General features: G+C 40.6%; 1 protein-coding gene across 1 annotated transcript in view; it reads left to right on the forward strand.

Moving 5' to 3' along the window:
- The first annotated feature begins 6636 nt into the window (after positions 1 to 6636).
- C1qtnf3 (C1q and tumor necrosis factor related protein 3) overlaps positions 6637 to 18088 on the forward strand; it is a 20252-nt gene continuing 8800 nt past the window's right edge. Inside the window, exons 1-3 of the mRNA XM_013018530.1 lie at positions 6637 to 6939; positions 12807 to 12918; positions 15631 to 15785. Of these exons, the coding sequence (XP_012873984.1) occupies positions 6637 to 6939; positions 12807 to 12918; positions 15631 to 15785 (570 nt within the window). The remainder of the gene's footprint in view (positions 6940 to 12806; positions 12919 to 15630; positions 15786 to 18088) is intronic.

Below are 18088 nucleotides of genomic sequence, written 5' to 3' on the forward strand. Positions count from 1 at the left end.
AACATTAAACCTGAATCTCTGAAACTGCTGCAGGACAGAGTAGGAGAGACACTTGAACTAATAGGCACAGGAAGGAACTTCCTGAACAGAGTCTCAGGGTCACAACGAATTGGAGAGAGACTTGACAAATGGGACTACCTTAAAATAAAAAGCTTCTGCACAGCTAAAGCTATCGCATCCAAGCTAGAAAGACAACCAACTAATTGGGAAAAAATATTTACCAGCAACATATCAGACAAAGGGTTAATATCCAGTATATACAGGGAACTCAAGAAACTAATCCCTCCCAAACCTAACAAACCAATTACTAAATGGCAAGGGAACTAAAGAGGGACTTCTCAGATGAAGAAATAAAAATGGCAAAGAAACACGAGGAACTGTTACCATCCTTGGTTGTGAAAGAAAAGCAAATAAAGACAACCCTGAGATGCTACCTTACCCCACTCAGAATGTCCCACATCCACAAGTCAGCCAACGACAAATGCTGGAGGGGGTGTGGAGAAAGAGGAACCCTATTACACTGCTGGTGGGAATGTACACTTATACAACCACTTTGGAAAGCAGTCTGGAGGGTCCTCAGAAAGCTAAAGATTGACCTCCCTTACGGCCCAGTCATACCACTTCTAGGCATCTACCCTGAACAACAGGAACCAATATACAAGGACACATGCACCTCCATGTTTTTTGCAGCACTGTTCACAATAGCTAGGATATGGAAACAACCCAGATGCCCCACGACAGATGAATGGATCCAAAAATTGTGGTATCTATACACAATAGAATATTATGCAGCCATTAGAAATGACAAAATAATGGCATTTGCAGGGAAATGGATGGAGCTAGAAGAAATTATGTTGAGCGAGGTAAGCCAAGAGCAAAGAGACAAATGGTACATGGTCTCCCTGATAAGTGGATGTTAAATCCAAAATGTTAGGTGATATGACTAAATTAACAGGACTTAAGAAACAAAGAACTTCCACTCATCTGGCCAAACTACTACTAAATAACCCCATGCTGCTGATCACATGTATGGTGTATATATGTACACCGTTATATGTTATAGACCGTGATAGACAATTTGCTCCGGAAAGTTAGAATGAGTTTGTGACTTTAAATGAGCATTACTATCCCACAATACTGTAAAATTTGGGAAATTATGTAATCACTTAATCACAATAAAAAAAAACCACCAGAAAACTAGAAGTGGAGTTATGGCTCCAGTGGTAGAGCATGAGCCTTGAGCTGAATTGTTCAGGGACAGCTCCCAGGCCTAGAGCTCAAGCCCCACGACTGACAAAAAAAAAAGAGAGAGAGAGAGAGATCTTTCATGCGATTGTTTCTAACATATTTATAAGATTATGTCTTTGTTGCTTTGTATGTCCCTCGCCCATGGTACAACCCTTGCTTTTACTGTATTTGATGTTGGTATATGTGGAGGGGAAGGGAAAAAAACAAATCGTTAAAACAGGGATACAGAGGACCCATCGCAACAATGAGATGTACAAGTCGTTAAAAATGAATTTTACAACGTTGGTGGGGGGATGGGGGGAGCCGGGGAGGATAGGAAGGGGAAACAAAGGAGGAGGTTACAATGCTTGATAAGGAATGTACTCATTATCTTGCCCATGTAATTGTAACCCCTCTGTACAGTATTTTCACAATAAAAATTAGGTTTATAAAAAAAATATCTGGTATCATTCTCAGTTGTTGTTTTTTTTCCTGTTTGTAAATCTGCCACAAATACTTCATGATATCAACCATTAATATTACTGAACAAATTCTCTCTCTCATGCAAATACATAATCATACTTATCACAAAACTGATTAGAATTTAACTTCTAATGTGGATTTGCTTACAGAGAAAATTTGCTGCTCAGCAAATGCATAACTTAACTACTTAACTGGGGAGTTACATGTGCCATTATAAATGAATATATTTGAGTGTCAACTTTTATAATTCACCTTCTGGCAGGTTTGCTTTGCCCTGGAGACAAATCTATTCCTGGGACACTGATTGTGAGTTTTCTGCACCTGTCTAATGAGAGTCAGTCCATACTGTTAGTAATTCTATTGAACTGATGAAATGCGCTGGCTCAATGACCCACCTCCTCTCATCTCTTCTCCTGTTTTTACTCCATATTTGTGGCAAGCGTGGGTCACGTTTTCTTCAAATGGCAATATCCACAAAGTGGCAATATCTACTTTGAAAACAAAGAACTGCAAAAGAACTGAAAGACGCTTCAACATTTAGATATAAATGACCAATCCAGCTAAACAAGTTTGACTGGGAAACTATTTTAAATTTAAATCTGAATAAATCTAATTTTTCTTAAATCAAAGGGGATCAAGACTTGATTTTTGAAGCTCAGAACTCATCAAGTTGAATACAGAGGGCATTTGTCATTCAGAAGGGGTAGGGAAGAGGTGGGTCATACTCGAACTGCTTCTGAAAAATCCGTCCAACAGTTGCTTTCTTTAGTGACTTTACAGTTGGCAGTGATATAAAGACATGTTCAACCCAACACAGTTCTTGACTGTCTCTTGCCAGACCAGAGCTGATCTCCTCTGGCCCAGGCCATGCTTGAGAAATGTCAAGAAGGCCACAAGGACCTACACATCTCATAATGGACTTCTTTGTAAAGCTAAACAAATATTTGTCTCCAGCGTGTAAAGCTGAGCCTTGGAACTGGGTTTTGACACATATATTCCTATGCATCTGTACCTCCACTGCTTGCCCTCCTGGCTGGGCTAGCATCCTGGCTGGACCCTTGGGGCAGAGGCAGTCCCATGTAGCATAGGAGCTTGATGCAGCCTCTGTACATATTCGCTGTTAAAGACAGCTGTGCAGGACTGGGCCTCTATCCTCTCCTGGGATGTTGTCAATATTTAACCCACAGGCAAGAGTGATGTTCAACACTTGTTCACATTTTTAGAAACCATATACAACAGGGCATTCCAGGGCATGGGGTGATAATTCTAAGTAAGACTTAACAATAAATCATGGCTTAAAATGTAGTTAATGGGAAAGTGCAGGCATAAAGTAAAAGAGATCCTTACTGAGAGACTGGGGACCTTGACTTACCTTTGTTTCTGTCTCAAGTTCAAGTTCCATGAACATGAGCAATATGGTATACTTTGAGTTTTAATTTTCATTATTGTTTTTTGTGCCAGTACTGTAGCTAGAACTTAGGACCTCATATTCTTGCTTGGTTTTCTTGCTTACAATTGGTGCTTTATCTTTTTTTTTCTTTTTCCTTTTTGCCAGTCCTGGAGCTTGAACTCAGGGTCTGAGCACTGTTCCTGAGCTTTTTTTGCTCAAGGCTACACTCTACCACTCAAGCCACTGCACCATTTCTGGCTTTTTCTGTTTATATGATACCGAGGAATCAAACCTAGGGCTTCACACATGCTAGGCAAGTAGCCTACCACTAAGCCACATTCCCAGACCCTGGTGTTTTATCTTTGGATCCATGCCTCCAGTCCATTATTTTGCTGGTTAATTGGAGATGGAGTTAGAGTTTTCTGTCCCATGTAAACAAATCCTCCAATTCTCAGCCTCCTGATTTACTAAGGCTACAAAAGTGAGCCACTAGTACCTGGATATGTAAGTGTTCATATTTATGAGATACAGAATAAAGTTTTAATACAAACACATATTGTGTAATGATCACATAGGTAACTGGCATACCCATTATGGAAAAATTTAAGATGTCTTTGTGTTGGGAACACAAAAGGTCTTCTCTACTAGCTATTTTGAAATGTACAATTAAATACTGTCAACCTCAGTTACCCTACTCCGCTATAGAACAATAAGTTAGTGATCCTATCTGGAGGTTTTGTGTTTTAATTTAAAAGTTCACACATGCTGTCTGAATTCACATTGTTACCACCTCAATTCCTGGAGACCAGAGTCTGACATCAAGGTGGCATCTGAGCTGATGAGTTGATTTCTTCTGGGGGAATGATCTGTTCTGTGCCTCTGCTTCGCATCTGGACTTTGGTGGGAACCTTTGACTTTCTTTGGTTTATAAGCACATCAGTCTGATCTCTGCCTTAGTTTCTCATGGTGTTCTTCCTGTGCACATGCCTGTCTAAATTTTCCCATTATGAGGACACAGGCATCTTGGACTAAGATCCATCTTAATGCCCTTATTCTTAAATTGATCATTTATAAAGACTATATCTAAAGAAGGTCATACAGGTTCTCAGGATACCAACATCTTTTTTTTTTCAGGGATGGGACAATTCAACCTACAACATTCTTGGACCCATAATTCTTGTGACAGCCTTTCTGGTCATGTATAGAAGTCCTCTCTTCTCTCTTGTCAACCCATCTGTTTACTTGTGGGAAACGAGAGAGCACAGCCTTGAAGAGCAGCTGGAGCCCAATTTAGACACCCTCTTTCCAGTCCCAAGAAACCAAAGGAATCATTTTACTGCTCTGAGCTTCTGTTTTTTTCAGTGAGCTAAACCAGCATACGCAGCATATGGTGTCAACCAGAGTTCTGGAGAGGCCAGGTCAATGACTCGTAACCCTGGTGGCAGGTTAAAATCAAGTGAGGGAACTTACAATCTCTTGGTGCCTGGCCCCTACACACCCAGAGATTCTGACTGAATTGGTCTGGGATAGGACCCAGATGCTGGTATTTTTAGACATTCCCTGGTTTATTTTAATGTGCAGGCAGAAATAGGGAACCACTAGAATGGATGGCAGGATTGAAATGGTCATGGAGAGTCCTGATGTGGTTGGAAGTCAGAGGAGAAGAATTTGTAGTTACGTAGCCAGATGGTCCGTGCTGTTGGGATGCCTCATGGCAAAAGCTAGGAAAAACTGAATTAGGTGACCTCGTTTTCCAAGCCACTTCTTGTACTGTGACCTTTTTCTTTTTTTCAGATTTCCCTGAGAAGTAAGTATCTCACTGAGATGCATCCCTGGGACTTCCTTCTTTCCCCTAGCTTAGAAACCTCCATTGGGCGTTCCCAGCTCCTGCTTCTGTGCTCACCATGGCCAGCTCCAGCTCTCTGAAGGAATCCTCATGGGAGACCCTACCTGAGAGGCTGCCTGAATTTGAATAGTGCTCCCACAGAACTCAAATAACTCTCCACCCCCTACATGTAGACCCCAGGACGGGGGACATTCTCTTCCCTCAGGTGTTACTATCAGGGAACTGTCTACTGGATTAAGCATGACTCAAAGCCCCTGTTGTAGCCTGGGAAGTTTTATTTCACAGAATAACTTTCTCCATCCCCATCCCTCTCAGTTAAAGTGATTCTGAAGCAGCTGCGGGAGCCGTGAGTGGCAGGATGGCCATGCTGGCTTTTCCCAGTTTGGGCCAGTTCAGGACACGGCTTTTGGTTGTCAGGCATTTCACTGAGTGACCAGGGCAGCTGTGAGCAGATCGCTTACTCCTTATTGTTTCCACAGCTGCTCTGTCTCTTGGTCACAGACTCTGTTTCTCTAAGTCTCAGCTCTCTTCCAGTACCTCCCCTATCCACCTATTATCAGACTCTATTATTATCATCACTCATCCTTTCTAAACTTCCAGGACCTCCTCAGGTCTTGTGGGGAGAGGGCCAACTTTCATTAAAAATAAGTGAATGAGTGTAAAATGACAATGCTGTATAAATTCATCTTATTATCATGAAGAGGCTAGGAATGTCCATTTGCTCTTCACTGAACTAGTAAAACTATAGTAAATAAAATAAAGGGAATGATCATGTTATTAACCCTGGGATTCTTGGAATGTTGTGTTTGGCTTGGCGCTTTCCTTGTTTCTTGATCTTTTTTCCTCCTTTGGTGGTGACGGAGTTTGAACTCAAGGCCTTGTGCTTGTTAGACACACGTTCTACCACTTGAGCCACCCCATTTCCTCGGTTTAAACTAGAACATGCCACAAGGAGGAACAGACTAATTTTTCTTACAGTAAGCCAGTGGGTCATAGCTCCACTTGGAAAGCAGGCCCTCATTAATTCTGGCTTCTGGAAATGAAGAAATGAAGCCTAGAGAATGGGGATCTACCTCTACTCACCGTGCACACAGCACCTGAATTCAAATCAGTGTTTCAGCTGAGCCAGTATATAGTGCCGCAGGGATTCAGAAGTTAGAATGTGGGGTATTTAAAAAGCAGGAACTCTCTTGTTTGACTGAAATGAGCTCCTGCTGCCACTTTGGGAGGAATTGAAGCAGTTAAGCCTAAATTTCCTGGCAAGCACCAAGGGGAGGTTTTTCCAAAAGGCATTTTGGACTGCCAATGCACAGCCTTTCCATGTCTAATCATGAAAGCAAAGCACTGGACACATGCTGTCTGTTTCCAGCTGGTTGTGTATGTTTTCCTCACACTTGAAGGAAAACGTGCCAAGGTGTGACATTTATGAACCCCACCAACTGGGAGCTGTGCACACACCAATCATCTTGCCTGTGGTGTGGGGAAATGATGAATGGAGCTCTTCTGTCTGAGGAGGAGGAGGGTTACTGTCACCCTGGCGTGCCTCAGCCTTATTTATTACACACCAAAGTATAAAACCACCCAGCTGCCTGCAGTCCTCATCTCCAGCTCTGGCATTTTCCTGAGGAGACCACAGCGCCTAGAGACCCTGTCATCTTCCCAAGGAGGCTCTTTGGCTCTGTTGAGAATCATGCTTCAGAGGCAGTTCGTCTGTTGGCACCTGCTGGCTTTGCTTTTCCTCCCATTTTGCCTGGGTCAAGATGAATACATGGAGGTGAGCAGAAGAGCTAATAACGTGGTGGCGCGAATAGTGCAGAGCCACCAGCAGACTGGCCTTAGCAGCTCCAGGAGGGAGAAAGTGAGAGAGCAGAGCCATCCTAAAACTGGGACTGTGGATAATAACACGTCTACAGACCTAAAACCCCTGAGACCACATGAGCTACCGCACCCCGAGGTAGATGACTTAGCCCAGATCACCCCGTTCTGGGGCCAGGTACTCTGAATTCTCTTCTAAGGATTTCTGTGAAAGCTTGATGATTGTTGTTATTGTTGTTTTAACAGATTCTTTGGATCAATGCTTGGGAGCTGTTTGTTAAGCTGTTTGTGGGTCTCTTTGGGGGTTGCTCTGGGAAACAAGAGGGACTCCCAGTCTCTGGCAGTGTTAAGATAGGGTAGCTATGGCATCTTCTCAGCATAAAGGGGAAACCAGAGACCACTTCTTGCTACTCTGGAAACTGATTTTGTTCTTGCTCTGAAATGCCGACTTATGCAGATAGGTATGTGGCTGTAGATAATACTATGCTCAGTCATGAAGAGAAACCAACTTTCTCTTCACAACATGGAGAAGTTACCCTCTAAATTTACAAAAAAAAGAGTTATTTTTGATTTGTGACTTTTCTGTAATGTTTCATGCTGTTTTATTTATTTGATTTATAGTATCCTAGATGGCTGATATCTATGCTCAGTTTTTAAAAACAGAATCAAAGAGGGCTTTTGGATTTTTTTAAAAGATTGCATATTTAAACTGCAAACTATATGGTATAATTCAATGTCCAGTGATCTTAATGGACTGGATTTATTTCTGTGGGCATCAGTTCAACATCTAAGGAAATACCAATAACTCATTTAGAGTAGTGCAGGAGAGAGTTAAGGACTTGGTTTAGTGAATGGCAGATCAGTGAAGCTGAATTTAATTTTGAATACTACAAACAAGTAGAAATAGATTTTGACTTATTTCTTAAGAAATCAGATGAGGTGGAGGAATACAAGGAAGAAGAATTACTTGGAATTATATCATCTTTGAACCAGTAGCCTTTGCAGGAACTCAAGAACTCATGACTTCTATGCATTAAAGGCCCTATTCTTTCTCATATGGTTGAAATCTAAACCTGCCCTACCACAGATTGAGAAATCTGGATTATCGATTTATGTGATCAGGTCAGGATCACACATAGAATCAACTGCTGGGCTAGGAAGACAGGAAACTCATAACTGAACTATAACACCCAATTTCCCAAAATTTTCTGTGGGGCTGTGTTAAGGGGGAAAAAGAGAAGAAACACAATGATAACAGATTAAATAGAATTTCACTTTTAAGAAATAGTTATTGCCTTGGACAGTCTTCTGGCTGAAAGGTAATTAATGCTAATTTGTGTTTTCCTTATTAGTGAAGACATTGCGATTCTTGTCCTGGTCTTGATCTGGAATTTCCATTTCAATACAAGATTTCCTTCTTGGTTGTAAGCACCCAGACAAAGCAGAAAGCCTATATGTTGTCTTTGTTAGTTGTTTCACGGCAACCAATACCCAGCATGCCATTGAAATCCAAATTACATTTCTATTCTGCCTCATTTTCTAATCCTCAGTTTCTGAATTAGTTCCAAAGTCCCTGTAAGATGTACTCAGGAAATTTAGAGCCACTGCTGTCCCTGAAGCTTTCAATACACTTTCTCTCCTAATGATTATAGGCACAGACACTGAATGTCAGGGTTCTTCTACATTCTTCCTTCTTTTCCTCCTCCCCATCCTCCTCCTTTACGTTAGTTTTTCTTGTTCCACATTCTTGGCTTATACTTTGTACCAAGCTTTTAGAATGGGGATCAAGAATATAAATATACACAACCTTCTATCTTTAGGGCTGTAGTGGAGATAATTGCTAATTTAATTAAGTATAATTAAATATGATATGATAATCAAGATTCATGTAGAGGAGGCAGCTGAGAAAAAAAAATAGAGTAGTTAGAGTAGTTTTGACCAAAGCTACAGTAACCAAAAACTACCAAATCTTAAAAGATGTGGCATGAAAGGTGTTTATTATAGCAGAGATTAAAAAGAAATGTCAGAGCCGAGATTAGAGAGGATCTGAGGATCTGGGTGTGGCTGGGCTCAGAACTGTGGAGGGAGAAATCAGATGTGAGTGTCAGACAGGAAAAGTTTCCCTTGCCTTGTCAAAGAGCTTAAATTTTACATTGTTTCCAGTGTTTTCTTTGTCTTTCACTGCAGAGAAGATGGCTGTGAAGTTCATGGTGGATCAGACTAACATACTGATCAATATTCTCTTTTCTATAGCCTCTCTGTCAATCTCATTGATCAGTCTCTTAGTTATCAGTCTCCTGATTACTTACTTCTCTCCCGTCTCCCTTCTCTCTCTCTCTCCTCTCTTCCTCCCTCCCTCCCTTTCTCCCTCCCTCCCTCCCTCCCTTCCTTCCTCTTTCTATCTTCTTTGTGTTGGAGAAGGAATGACAAACGAACTCCCTTTTCTTGAAGCCAATAATAGTAGAATTGGGTTCTGAGTAACTGCCTCCAGGCCCCCATCTGTAAAATACCCCAGTGAGATACCCCTTTCCTCTCATGTTCATCATTGGTATGCCTTGAGTGAACAATTTCTACCTGATTTGGGAAAGGGGATAGTAAATGTGAGAGCGGCACAGATACCCATATGTTAAAACTTCAGAATCAACACATAGTGTGAAACCTGTATGAAACTTGTCTAGCAAAGCCTTACTAGAATTGTTCTACTGGACCGAACTTTGAAAGAGAAGGTCAGAAGGAGGACCATGTAAGGAAAATGACGCAGGAGTTTTCTTGGGAGGTGCTCAACTAGGATAACCAGAGGTTTCTCACTGTATTGGTGACAGCTCTTTATGCCTTGAAGTGGTTCCAAGTAGTTTGCACATGCACCACAAGGATTTGGTAACTTTAGTCACAAACACATTTGTCTCTTGGTGATAAGGCACACACACACACTCTCTCTCGCTCTCTCTCTCCCTCCCCCCTCTCTCTATATATAGTTGGGTGCTAATGGCTCAGACCCATAATCCTAGCTACTCATGAGACAGATTTGAGGATCTAAACCAGTCTGTACACAAAAGTCCATGAGACTCTCATCTCCAATTAACCAGCAAAAGGCTGGACATAGAGCTTTGGCTCAAGGAGTAGAGTGTTAGCCTTGAGTAAAAAAGCCACATGAGAATGTATGTCCTGAGTTCAAGCCCCAGTAGAGTACGCGCGCGTGCACGTGCGCACACACCCACACCCACACACACACACCATTTAAATTTCTTTTTTGAGGTTTTCTTCACATTTTAGAGGTGGGAGGCAAAAAATCATGACTGTCCCTTCTAATTGTGTAATTTAGTAAACAAGATGACTGGTGTCTGGGAACAGTGGAGACTTCTCTCAGGTCACGCAAAACTGAGAATGGGAACTCAGTTCCAGGCCAGTGGTGGTTGTTACACCCTTAAGCATCTCAGTGTTTCCATACTTTCTTACACAAGTGGTTCCACTTTAGGATTTTCTTCCCTTCCCCTCCCTTCACTGTCTTCACCATCCATCACTGGCAAAGCTCTAGGCTTCCTGGGGTTTAAAAGCTGTATTTTGCATTAACAAAACCAAACCAGGAAATGATGAACATATATCTTGATTTAGAAAGCAGAGTCATGGTGTTTTTTCATTTTCCAACTGTCCTGAAATTCCTCATCTCTGACCAAGTGCTTTACTTGCATTTCTTCCCTCTACCAATTTGAGGAAAAGATTTTTTATAGACTCTATAGCCATTCAAGGTTGAGCTTGGTAGACAGAAGACAAGACTAGGAGCGAGTTAAACTTACAGTTGTGACTCCCTAGTACTTGGGTTCTGAGCTAAGGCAGCAGGATATTAAACCACAGTTTTTTTTCTATACTCTTTTTTGTCAGTTCTGCATCTTTGAACTCAGGGCCTGGGCACTGTCCTTGAGCTTCTTTTGCTCAAGTCTACCACACTATCACTTGAGCCACAGTGCCATTTCCAGCTTTTTCTGTTTATGTGGTACTGAGGAATCCTACCCAAAGCTTCAGGCATACTAGGCAAGCACTCTGCCACAAAGCTACATTCCTAGCCTCATATATATATATATATATATATATATATATATATATATATATTTAAATAGTTCGTGAAAAACTTTAGGAAAAAGGGATGAAAAAGGCTAGACTCATTTGTATTTTAAAAATAAATAAACAAGCCGAGTGCCAGGGGCTCACACCTGTAATCCTAGCTACTCAAGACGCTGAGATCTGAGGGTTGCAGTTCAAAGCCAGCCCGGGCAGAAAAAGGCCGTAAGACTCTTATCTCCAATAAACTATTCAGAAAGCTGGAAGTGGTGCCGTGTCTCAAATGGTAGAGCACTAGCCTTGAGCTAAAAAGCTGAGGGACAGTACCCAAGTCCAGAGTTCAAGCCCCACTACCAACAAAAGAACAAACAAACCGACAAATAAATAAATACAAAAGGGCAGGGTAGAGCCCAGGGGAGGCGTAGACAAAAAGAAAGAATGAAGTAAAATATTCAATGCCTAGCCTACAAAATTAAGAAAAGTGAGGGAAGGGGTGGCTGGAGGGGTGGGTGAGACTGTTACAAGGGTGATATTGATCAAGATGTACTGTGTTCATAAACTGTTTTGTTGAATGGCATTGCCTTTGTACAATTACTTAAAGATAGTAAAAAATATTAAAAAATAAACAAAAGATTCAAATGTTCAACAACATGAAGCCTTCATTTAGTTTTCTGTTTGGGTTTCTAGTGATGGAGAAAACTTGAATTTTAAATTCTTTTCCCTCCTCTCCTTCCCTCTTTTTCCTTCTCCTTTCCTCTCTCTCCTCCATCTTCCTCTTTCCTTCTTTCCTTCTCTCCCCCCTCTTTCATCTCTTTTTTTATCCATCTCTCCTCCTTTCTTTTGAGAAATGAATCCCTTAGCAACAGTACTTTGTTTTCAGAAGACTGTTGAGTTATAACTAGTGTCTAGGAAAGTTTCCACAAGAATTTCATATGACATAATTAAAGGCCTGTTGCCAGTTTATATGAGAGTCCAGATTTTACAAGCAACTCTAACTCCTCTGCCAACCAGCTTCCACCAGATTGCTAGCTCCTTCGCAGCAAGAATTCACTTTGGCAATCTGTCTTTGTATAAATGATCATTCTATATGGTGTCTTATTTGAGAACATATTTAGTAGCCATTCAGTTGTCATTATGTGATTATCAAGTAGCACGATAGTTACTTTACAGTTTAAAGTCGAGTATGTGAAACATCAAAAATACTTGTAAAGAAGAAGTGAAAATTATTCTAAGTGGAGGCAATAAAAGTGTATTGGACGTACAGTTCATAACAGTGTATTGTATTCTTGAAAGTTGCCAAGTAGATTTTTGATATACCTAACACAGGGAAATGTAGGTGTGGCAATGCACCTGTCCATTAGCTCTCAGAACTATGGGTTGAATATAATCATGTATAATTTTAATTTCAGTATAGGCAAATAAATAATTGTATATGACTAAAGAACAACTCTTTAATTTTAGTCCAAGCAGGTTATGGCTATTTGATGAAATAGACATAATTAAGTTTCTATCCAGTTCTTCAGCCAGAATTAGGAATAGTGTGGAGTAGCTTTGTTTGCAGGCAATAGTCTTGTAATTTGAGGCTCATCTAAGTCTGGCTACATTTATCCGGTATTGGGAGAGGGAAAAGAGTTTCCAAGTTATCTTCAGGAGTTTCTGCCTCTTCTGTTATAGGTAGAGACAAAAAGGCACAGTCCAGAGGCACACCCCGTCTTCCCCCCCTACCCCTTCACCCCCACCTGAAGGTGCATGCTCTACAGTTCACTTCCTTCTGCCATTTTCCTTGATGATCCACTCAGCTACTCCCTGATCCTTATGCCACAGATATTGCCTTCATACCTACATGATCTTTTCTGATTTGGTTGTGTGATCTTTTTTGATTTGGAGGTATTGATATGAAACTTGCCTAAGGGTCAAGGCCAGAGGGAAAAGAGTATTAATAGCTCACAAGTGCCCTTCCATGAAGCTTCTCTTTCTATTTTTCTTCAGCCCCCACAAACTGGAGGGATGGCCCCAGATTGCAGCAAGTGTTGTCATGGAGACTATGGCTTCCGTGGGTACCAAGGCCCCCCTGGGCCTCCCGGACCTCCAGGTATTCCAGGTAAGGATGAACAAGATGCATTGCTGACCGAATACAGACTGTACAAGCAAAAGAGGCCAACAGCAAATAACTTGGAATGAATAAATAATTTGCAATCTTCTGTATATGATCCAAAGATATGCACAGAAAGCAAAAAAGGGAAGCATTGCCAAGTTCATACCTGCAATCCTAGCCATTCAGGAGACTGAGATCTTAGGATCATAGTTCAAAGCCAGGCTTTGCAGAAAAATCCAAGAGACTCTTATCTCCAATTAACAAGAAAAAAAAGTGGAGGTATGACTCAAGTGGTAGAGCAACAACCGGTGAAAAAACCCAGCATGAGCAAGAAGGCCCAAGTTTAAGTTCCAGAACCAGCACAAGCAAAAGGATTGTGTAGGGAAACCTCGTTTATTAGGTCAGCTTAAGTTTAATAGTATACATCCAACAGTAATTATTCTTTGTGCTATTTAAAGAATCCACAAAGCTTCACCCTGTTATACCAGACTCATACTGAACATTGACTGAAGAACTATTACCTCTTAATTGAGTCCTACACTTTTAGTTATTTACTTGTTTCCTTCAGTGTTACTGGAGTTTGAACTCAGGGCCTTGAACTTACTATGCAGGTGCTCTACTACTTGAGCAATGCCCTCACCTCATTTTGGGTATTGTTTAGCTAGGATCTCAAGCTTACACCTTGGCCAGCCTGGAGTAACTCTTTTCAATGCATGCCCCCAGGGATCTATAATGCCTCACTAGACCCCACTTCTTAAAGTTTCTACCACCTTCCCCAACAGTGCTATCCTGGGGAGCAAGCATTTAGTACATGGGCCTATGGAGGAACATTCATCTTAACAGTAGCAGCCGGTATTTCTGCCACAGTATGCCTCAACCACAGTCTAACTTTCAGGAGATTTATAAAGAATCAGGTAGTGGGAAAGCTTATTGGGCTGGATGATAGTTATCTCTCTGCTGCACACATTTCAGTGCCATTGTAGGCATAGCTAAGTCTTCCCACCCCCAGTCTCAACTGATTCTCTGTTGGTTTTCATACCTGGGTTCCTGGGTTCCAGCATGAAGAATGCTGCAGAGTTCTTCAGGACCCCTGGGATATGTGATACTTCCATTGGTATACTACTCTGGTTTCTCAGGTCCAGGGGAATTCTGGGATATTGCTAATACACTGGGTTGGCTGAGGGAGGGGCATGCTAGCCACCTCTTTCTCAGGAGCCTCTCCCCCAAACTATCCAGGGTTTTATTGCTCTTCTTTTTTCAAGTCAATTACTGAGAACAGGACTTCTTGTCAGGCTTCAGCCAAAGGCCACTTGCTCTTGCCTGAATTCCCTTCATGGATGTTAATGTTTCTCAACTTTGGTTTACTTTTTCATTCTTTTGGAAGGCTTCTGTGAATTCAAGTTCAGGTTTAAAACCTTGATTACTGGTATGGATTGGATGCCATTGCCCACTAAGGGCAGCAGTCCACAGGAGCAGGGACGGTGGTGGTAAGAGTATCAAGCCTTTCTGAAATCTCAGGTACAAAGAGATCTGAGGTGATAGGACAGGCTGGCCTTGGTTAAATCTTTTACAGATCACATTTTTCCTGTACATGGACAAAGGTCATCTCCTTACAATGACTGCAGGCTTCATAGAATGCCTGATCAAAGGTAACATGCAAAATAAACAGAGAAATGGTCTACAGCAAGAGCTGTAGAACTTCTCAGTGGCAAAGTGAAGCACTGAAATCATTACTTAAGTCTTTCTTTCAAAACTATTACATTTTATCAGTGAGTTTAATTTTATTCCCATTATAAAAGTGATATATTATCTTTGGTAGAGAACATGAAAGGGAAGGAAAACCAAACAGAATGACACGGAAATCACTTGTTTCATCTTCTGGAAAGAAAACTATAAATATTTTTACATAATTCATTCAACACAGTTTCCACTGAGGATATAAAATGTATATAATTCACATTATATTTACTCTGTATATGTGTATATGTAAGTATATGTGTGTGCATTCATGTAGTTCCAAAATAAACTGGCATTTATGCCATTCCTATTTTTTCATACCTTCTCTTATCTACAAACATCATAGATATCAATATACCATTAAGTGCTTTTCCCAGCACTCTTTTTCTTATTACCATATAATATCATTTACTAAGATATTTAGTCCTTCTAATATTGGTGGTAATTTCATCATTTCTCATCTTTGCTATTTAAATAGCAAAATGGTCTTCCACACCATTTTTCATGTAAGATTATTTAGTAGAAAAAAAAAACAGGTCGTCAAGCCTTAAGTTTTCTAAGGTTGTTTTACTGCTCAGTAAAAAGGACCCAATGATGATGCCCCCTTGTATTTGTGATTCTTTCAAATGGTCCCCTTTTACAATTGTACACACACACACACACACACACACACACACACATACACACACACACACAGTACTACAGTTTGAACTCAGGACCTTGTACTTGCTAGGCAAGCAGTCTACTACGTGAATCACACCCCCAGACCATTTTGCCATAGTTTATTTTTCAGCTAGGGTCTCACACTTTTGCAAGGCTGACCTAGGGTCTTTTCTACTTCCCAGAGAGCTGGTATTATAGGTATACTCTACCACAAATTGCTGCATTTGGATATTTTTCAGAGAATGGCTGTGATTCTCTAAAAGTAGATGGTAAGTACTAGTGACTAGATTTGCTCATATGAAGAATATCTTGTTTAAGGTAACCATGGAAACAATGGAAATAATGGAGCCACTGGCCATGAAGGAGCCAAAGGTGAGAAAGGAGACAAAGGTGACCTGGGACCTCGAGGTGAGCGGGGACAACATGGCCCCAAAGGAGAGAAGGGCTACCCTGGAATTCCACCAGAACTGCAGGTAATCTGTTCTCTTTCTGCACATTTCCAAATGGCAACTAAACTTTCTTGATTTCTAGAGACCAGGAAGCAGAAAGTCTGAATGCTTCAAGCCTTCATAGATTAATCTCAAGAAATCTGGGTCTCAATGTGTTCATCTACATTGTGGGTTATTTGTTTTTTGTTTTTTTTTTGTTTTTTTCTGGGTCCGGTGGTGGGGCTTGAACTCTGGGCCTGGGCACTGTCCCTCAGCTCTTCAGCTCAAGGCTAGCGCTCTACCACTTGAGTCACAGCTCCACTTCCGGGTTTTTTCTTTTTGCTTATGTGGTGCTGAGGAATCGAACCCAGGGCCTCAGGCATGCAAAGCAAGCGCTCTACCACTGAACCAACTTCCCAGCCCTGCGGGTTATTTGTACAAGGTCTATACTGATCGCCCTTAGAGAAGAGAGTAATTCATGAAGAGCAAAATCCAACTTAGTCATATTACCAAATATAATCTGACCTCAACTATAAGCTCTTAGGCTATTTTCCAGACAAGATAGTCTGAACAAAAACACTGACCACATTGAATATATTAACTTTCAGACATATAAATTGAGTGGCTAAATGTTTACTTATATTATTTATGATTTCACCACAATTACCTGTTTGAATTACATAATGGAGATATATATATATATATATATATATATATATATATAGTTTTCTATCTATGCAGATTTTCTAGTTCAAGTTTATTGAAACCTACCATCAGAATCTTCTTCTCACTTGGAAAATATTTTTTGGAGTCATCCACTCAGTTTTTCAGAAGATATCATTTCAATTGAAATGTTTTTGAATCCATTTATGAGGTTTCAGTTCTATATTTTACCCCAAGCTGAAATGTCATTTATCTATTCTTTTAACAAACCTTTAAAATTCTGGTTGCAATATCCAAGACTAATAAATATGAATTTAGTCACCAAGAAAAATTAAGTCTGGGCAATTGTTTTGATAATATTTAAACTTGCTCGGCCCCATTTGTTAGGAAATGGAAAGACTTGGAAAAAAATTATATAAGTGAAGTAAGCCAGGCCCAAAGAAACATAGGTCCCATGGTTTCTCTTATTTGCAATAACTAGTATATGTCTGAGACAAGTAGAAATGGTCAGATAAGTTGATGTTAGGCGAAATGAACCCCAAGATAAGGACTTGATGTTAGGCAAAATGAATCCCAAGATAAGGACTCAAATGTTTTTTTCTTTCTTGCTATTGTTTCTAACATATTTATAAGATATTTCTTTGTTGCTTTATATGTCCCTCCCCCGGTATAACCCCTGTTTTCACTGTATTTGATGTTGGTATTTGTGGAGGGGAAGGAAAAAACCAATTGTTTAAATAGGGATACAGGTGGACCCATTGCAACAATGAGATGTATAAGATGTTATGTCGAAAAACACACTTTACAACTTTGGCGCAGGGGGTGGTGGGTGAGGGGGGTGGGAGGGTTGGTGGGGAGATGGGAAGGGATGGGAAGGGGAAACAAAGGAGGCGGCAACAACGCTTTATAAGAAATGTAGTCATTACCTGGCTCATGTGATTGTAACCCCTCTGTATAGTATTTTCACAATAAAAATATTTAAACTTAATGCTATAGATATTGAAAGGTAGCATATTTTTTGTTGTTGTTAAGGTTGTTTCTAGCTAGTATTTCTTTCAGGAAGAGTAGTTTTGGGTTAAAGTATCTGGGAAAATCCTGTAACATCAGAAATTTACAGATAAGTTAATAAAACAATTCCTACCTGTAAGAGCAGTTAGCCAATCTGCCTTTTGCTTGGCATATATGAAGATTTATTTTGTGTATGAAACAGTACTTGGTCTTGCAATGCCTTTTGATTTTACTCAAGGCTTGCACTCTACCTCTTGAAACACACCATTGGCCCAGTATTTTGCTGATTCATTAAAGATAAGAATCTCTTGGACTCTTCTGCCTTACCTGGCTTCAAATAATGATCCTCAGATTTTAGCCTCCTGAGGAGCTGGGACTATAGGCTTATAAAATAAATTGTCCTGTGCTGTACTTTAACTTGTTTATAATTTTTAATGCTTAGTAGATTCAGTAATTTAGGATCCATTTGGCAATATAAATTTACAAAAAGGAAGAAGAAAGGGAAAGAAAGAGGAAGGGAGAGAGGGAAAAAGAGAGAGTAAGAGTAGGGCTTAGTGGTAGAGCGTTTGCCTTGCATGCATGAGATCCTGGGTTTGATTCCTCAGCACCACATAAGCAAAAAGAAAAAAGCCAGAAGTGGCGCTATGGCTCAAGTGGTAGAGTGCTAGCCTTGAGCT

The sequence above is a fragment of the Dipodomys ordii genome, unplaced genomic scaffold (genome assembly GCF_000151885.1).
Source record: "Dipodomys ordii isolate 6190 unplaced genomic scaffold, Dord_2.0 Scaffold41, whole genome shotgun sequence".
Lineage (NCBI taxonomy): Eukaryota > Metazoa > Chordata > Mammalia > Rodentia > Heteromyidae > Dipodomys > Dipodomys ordii.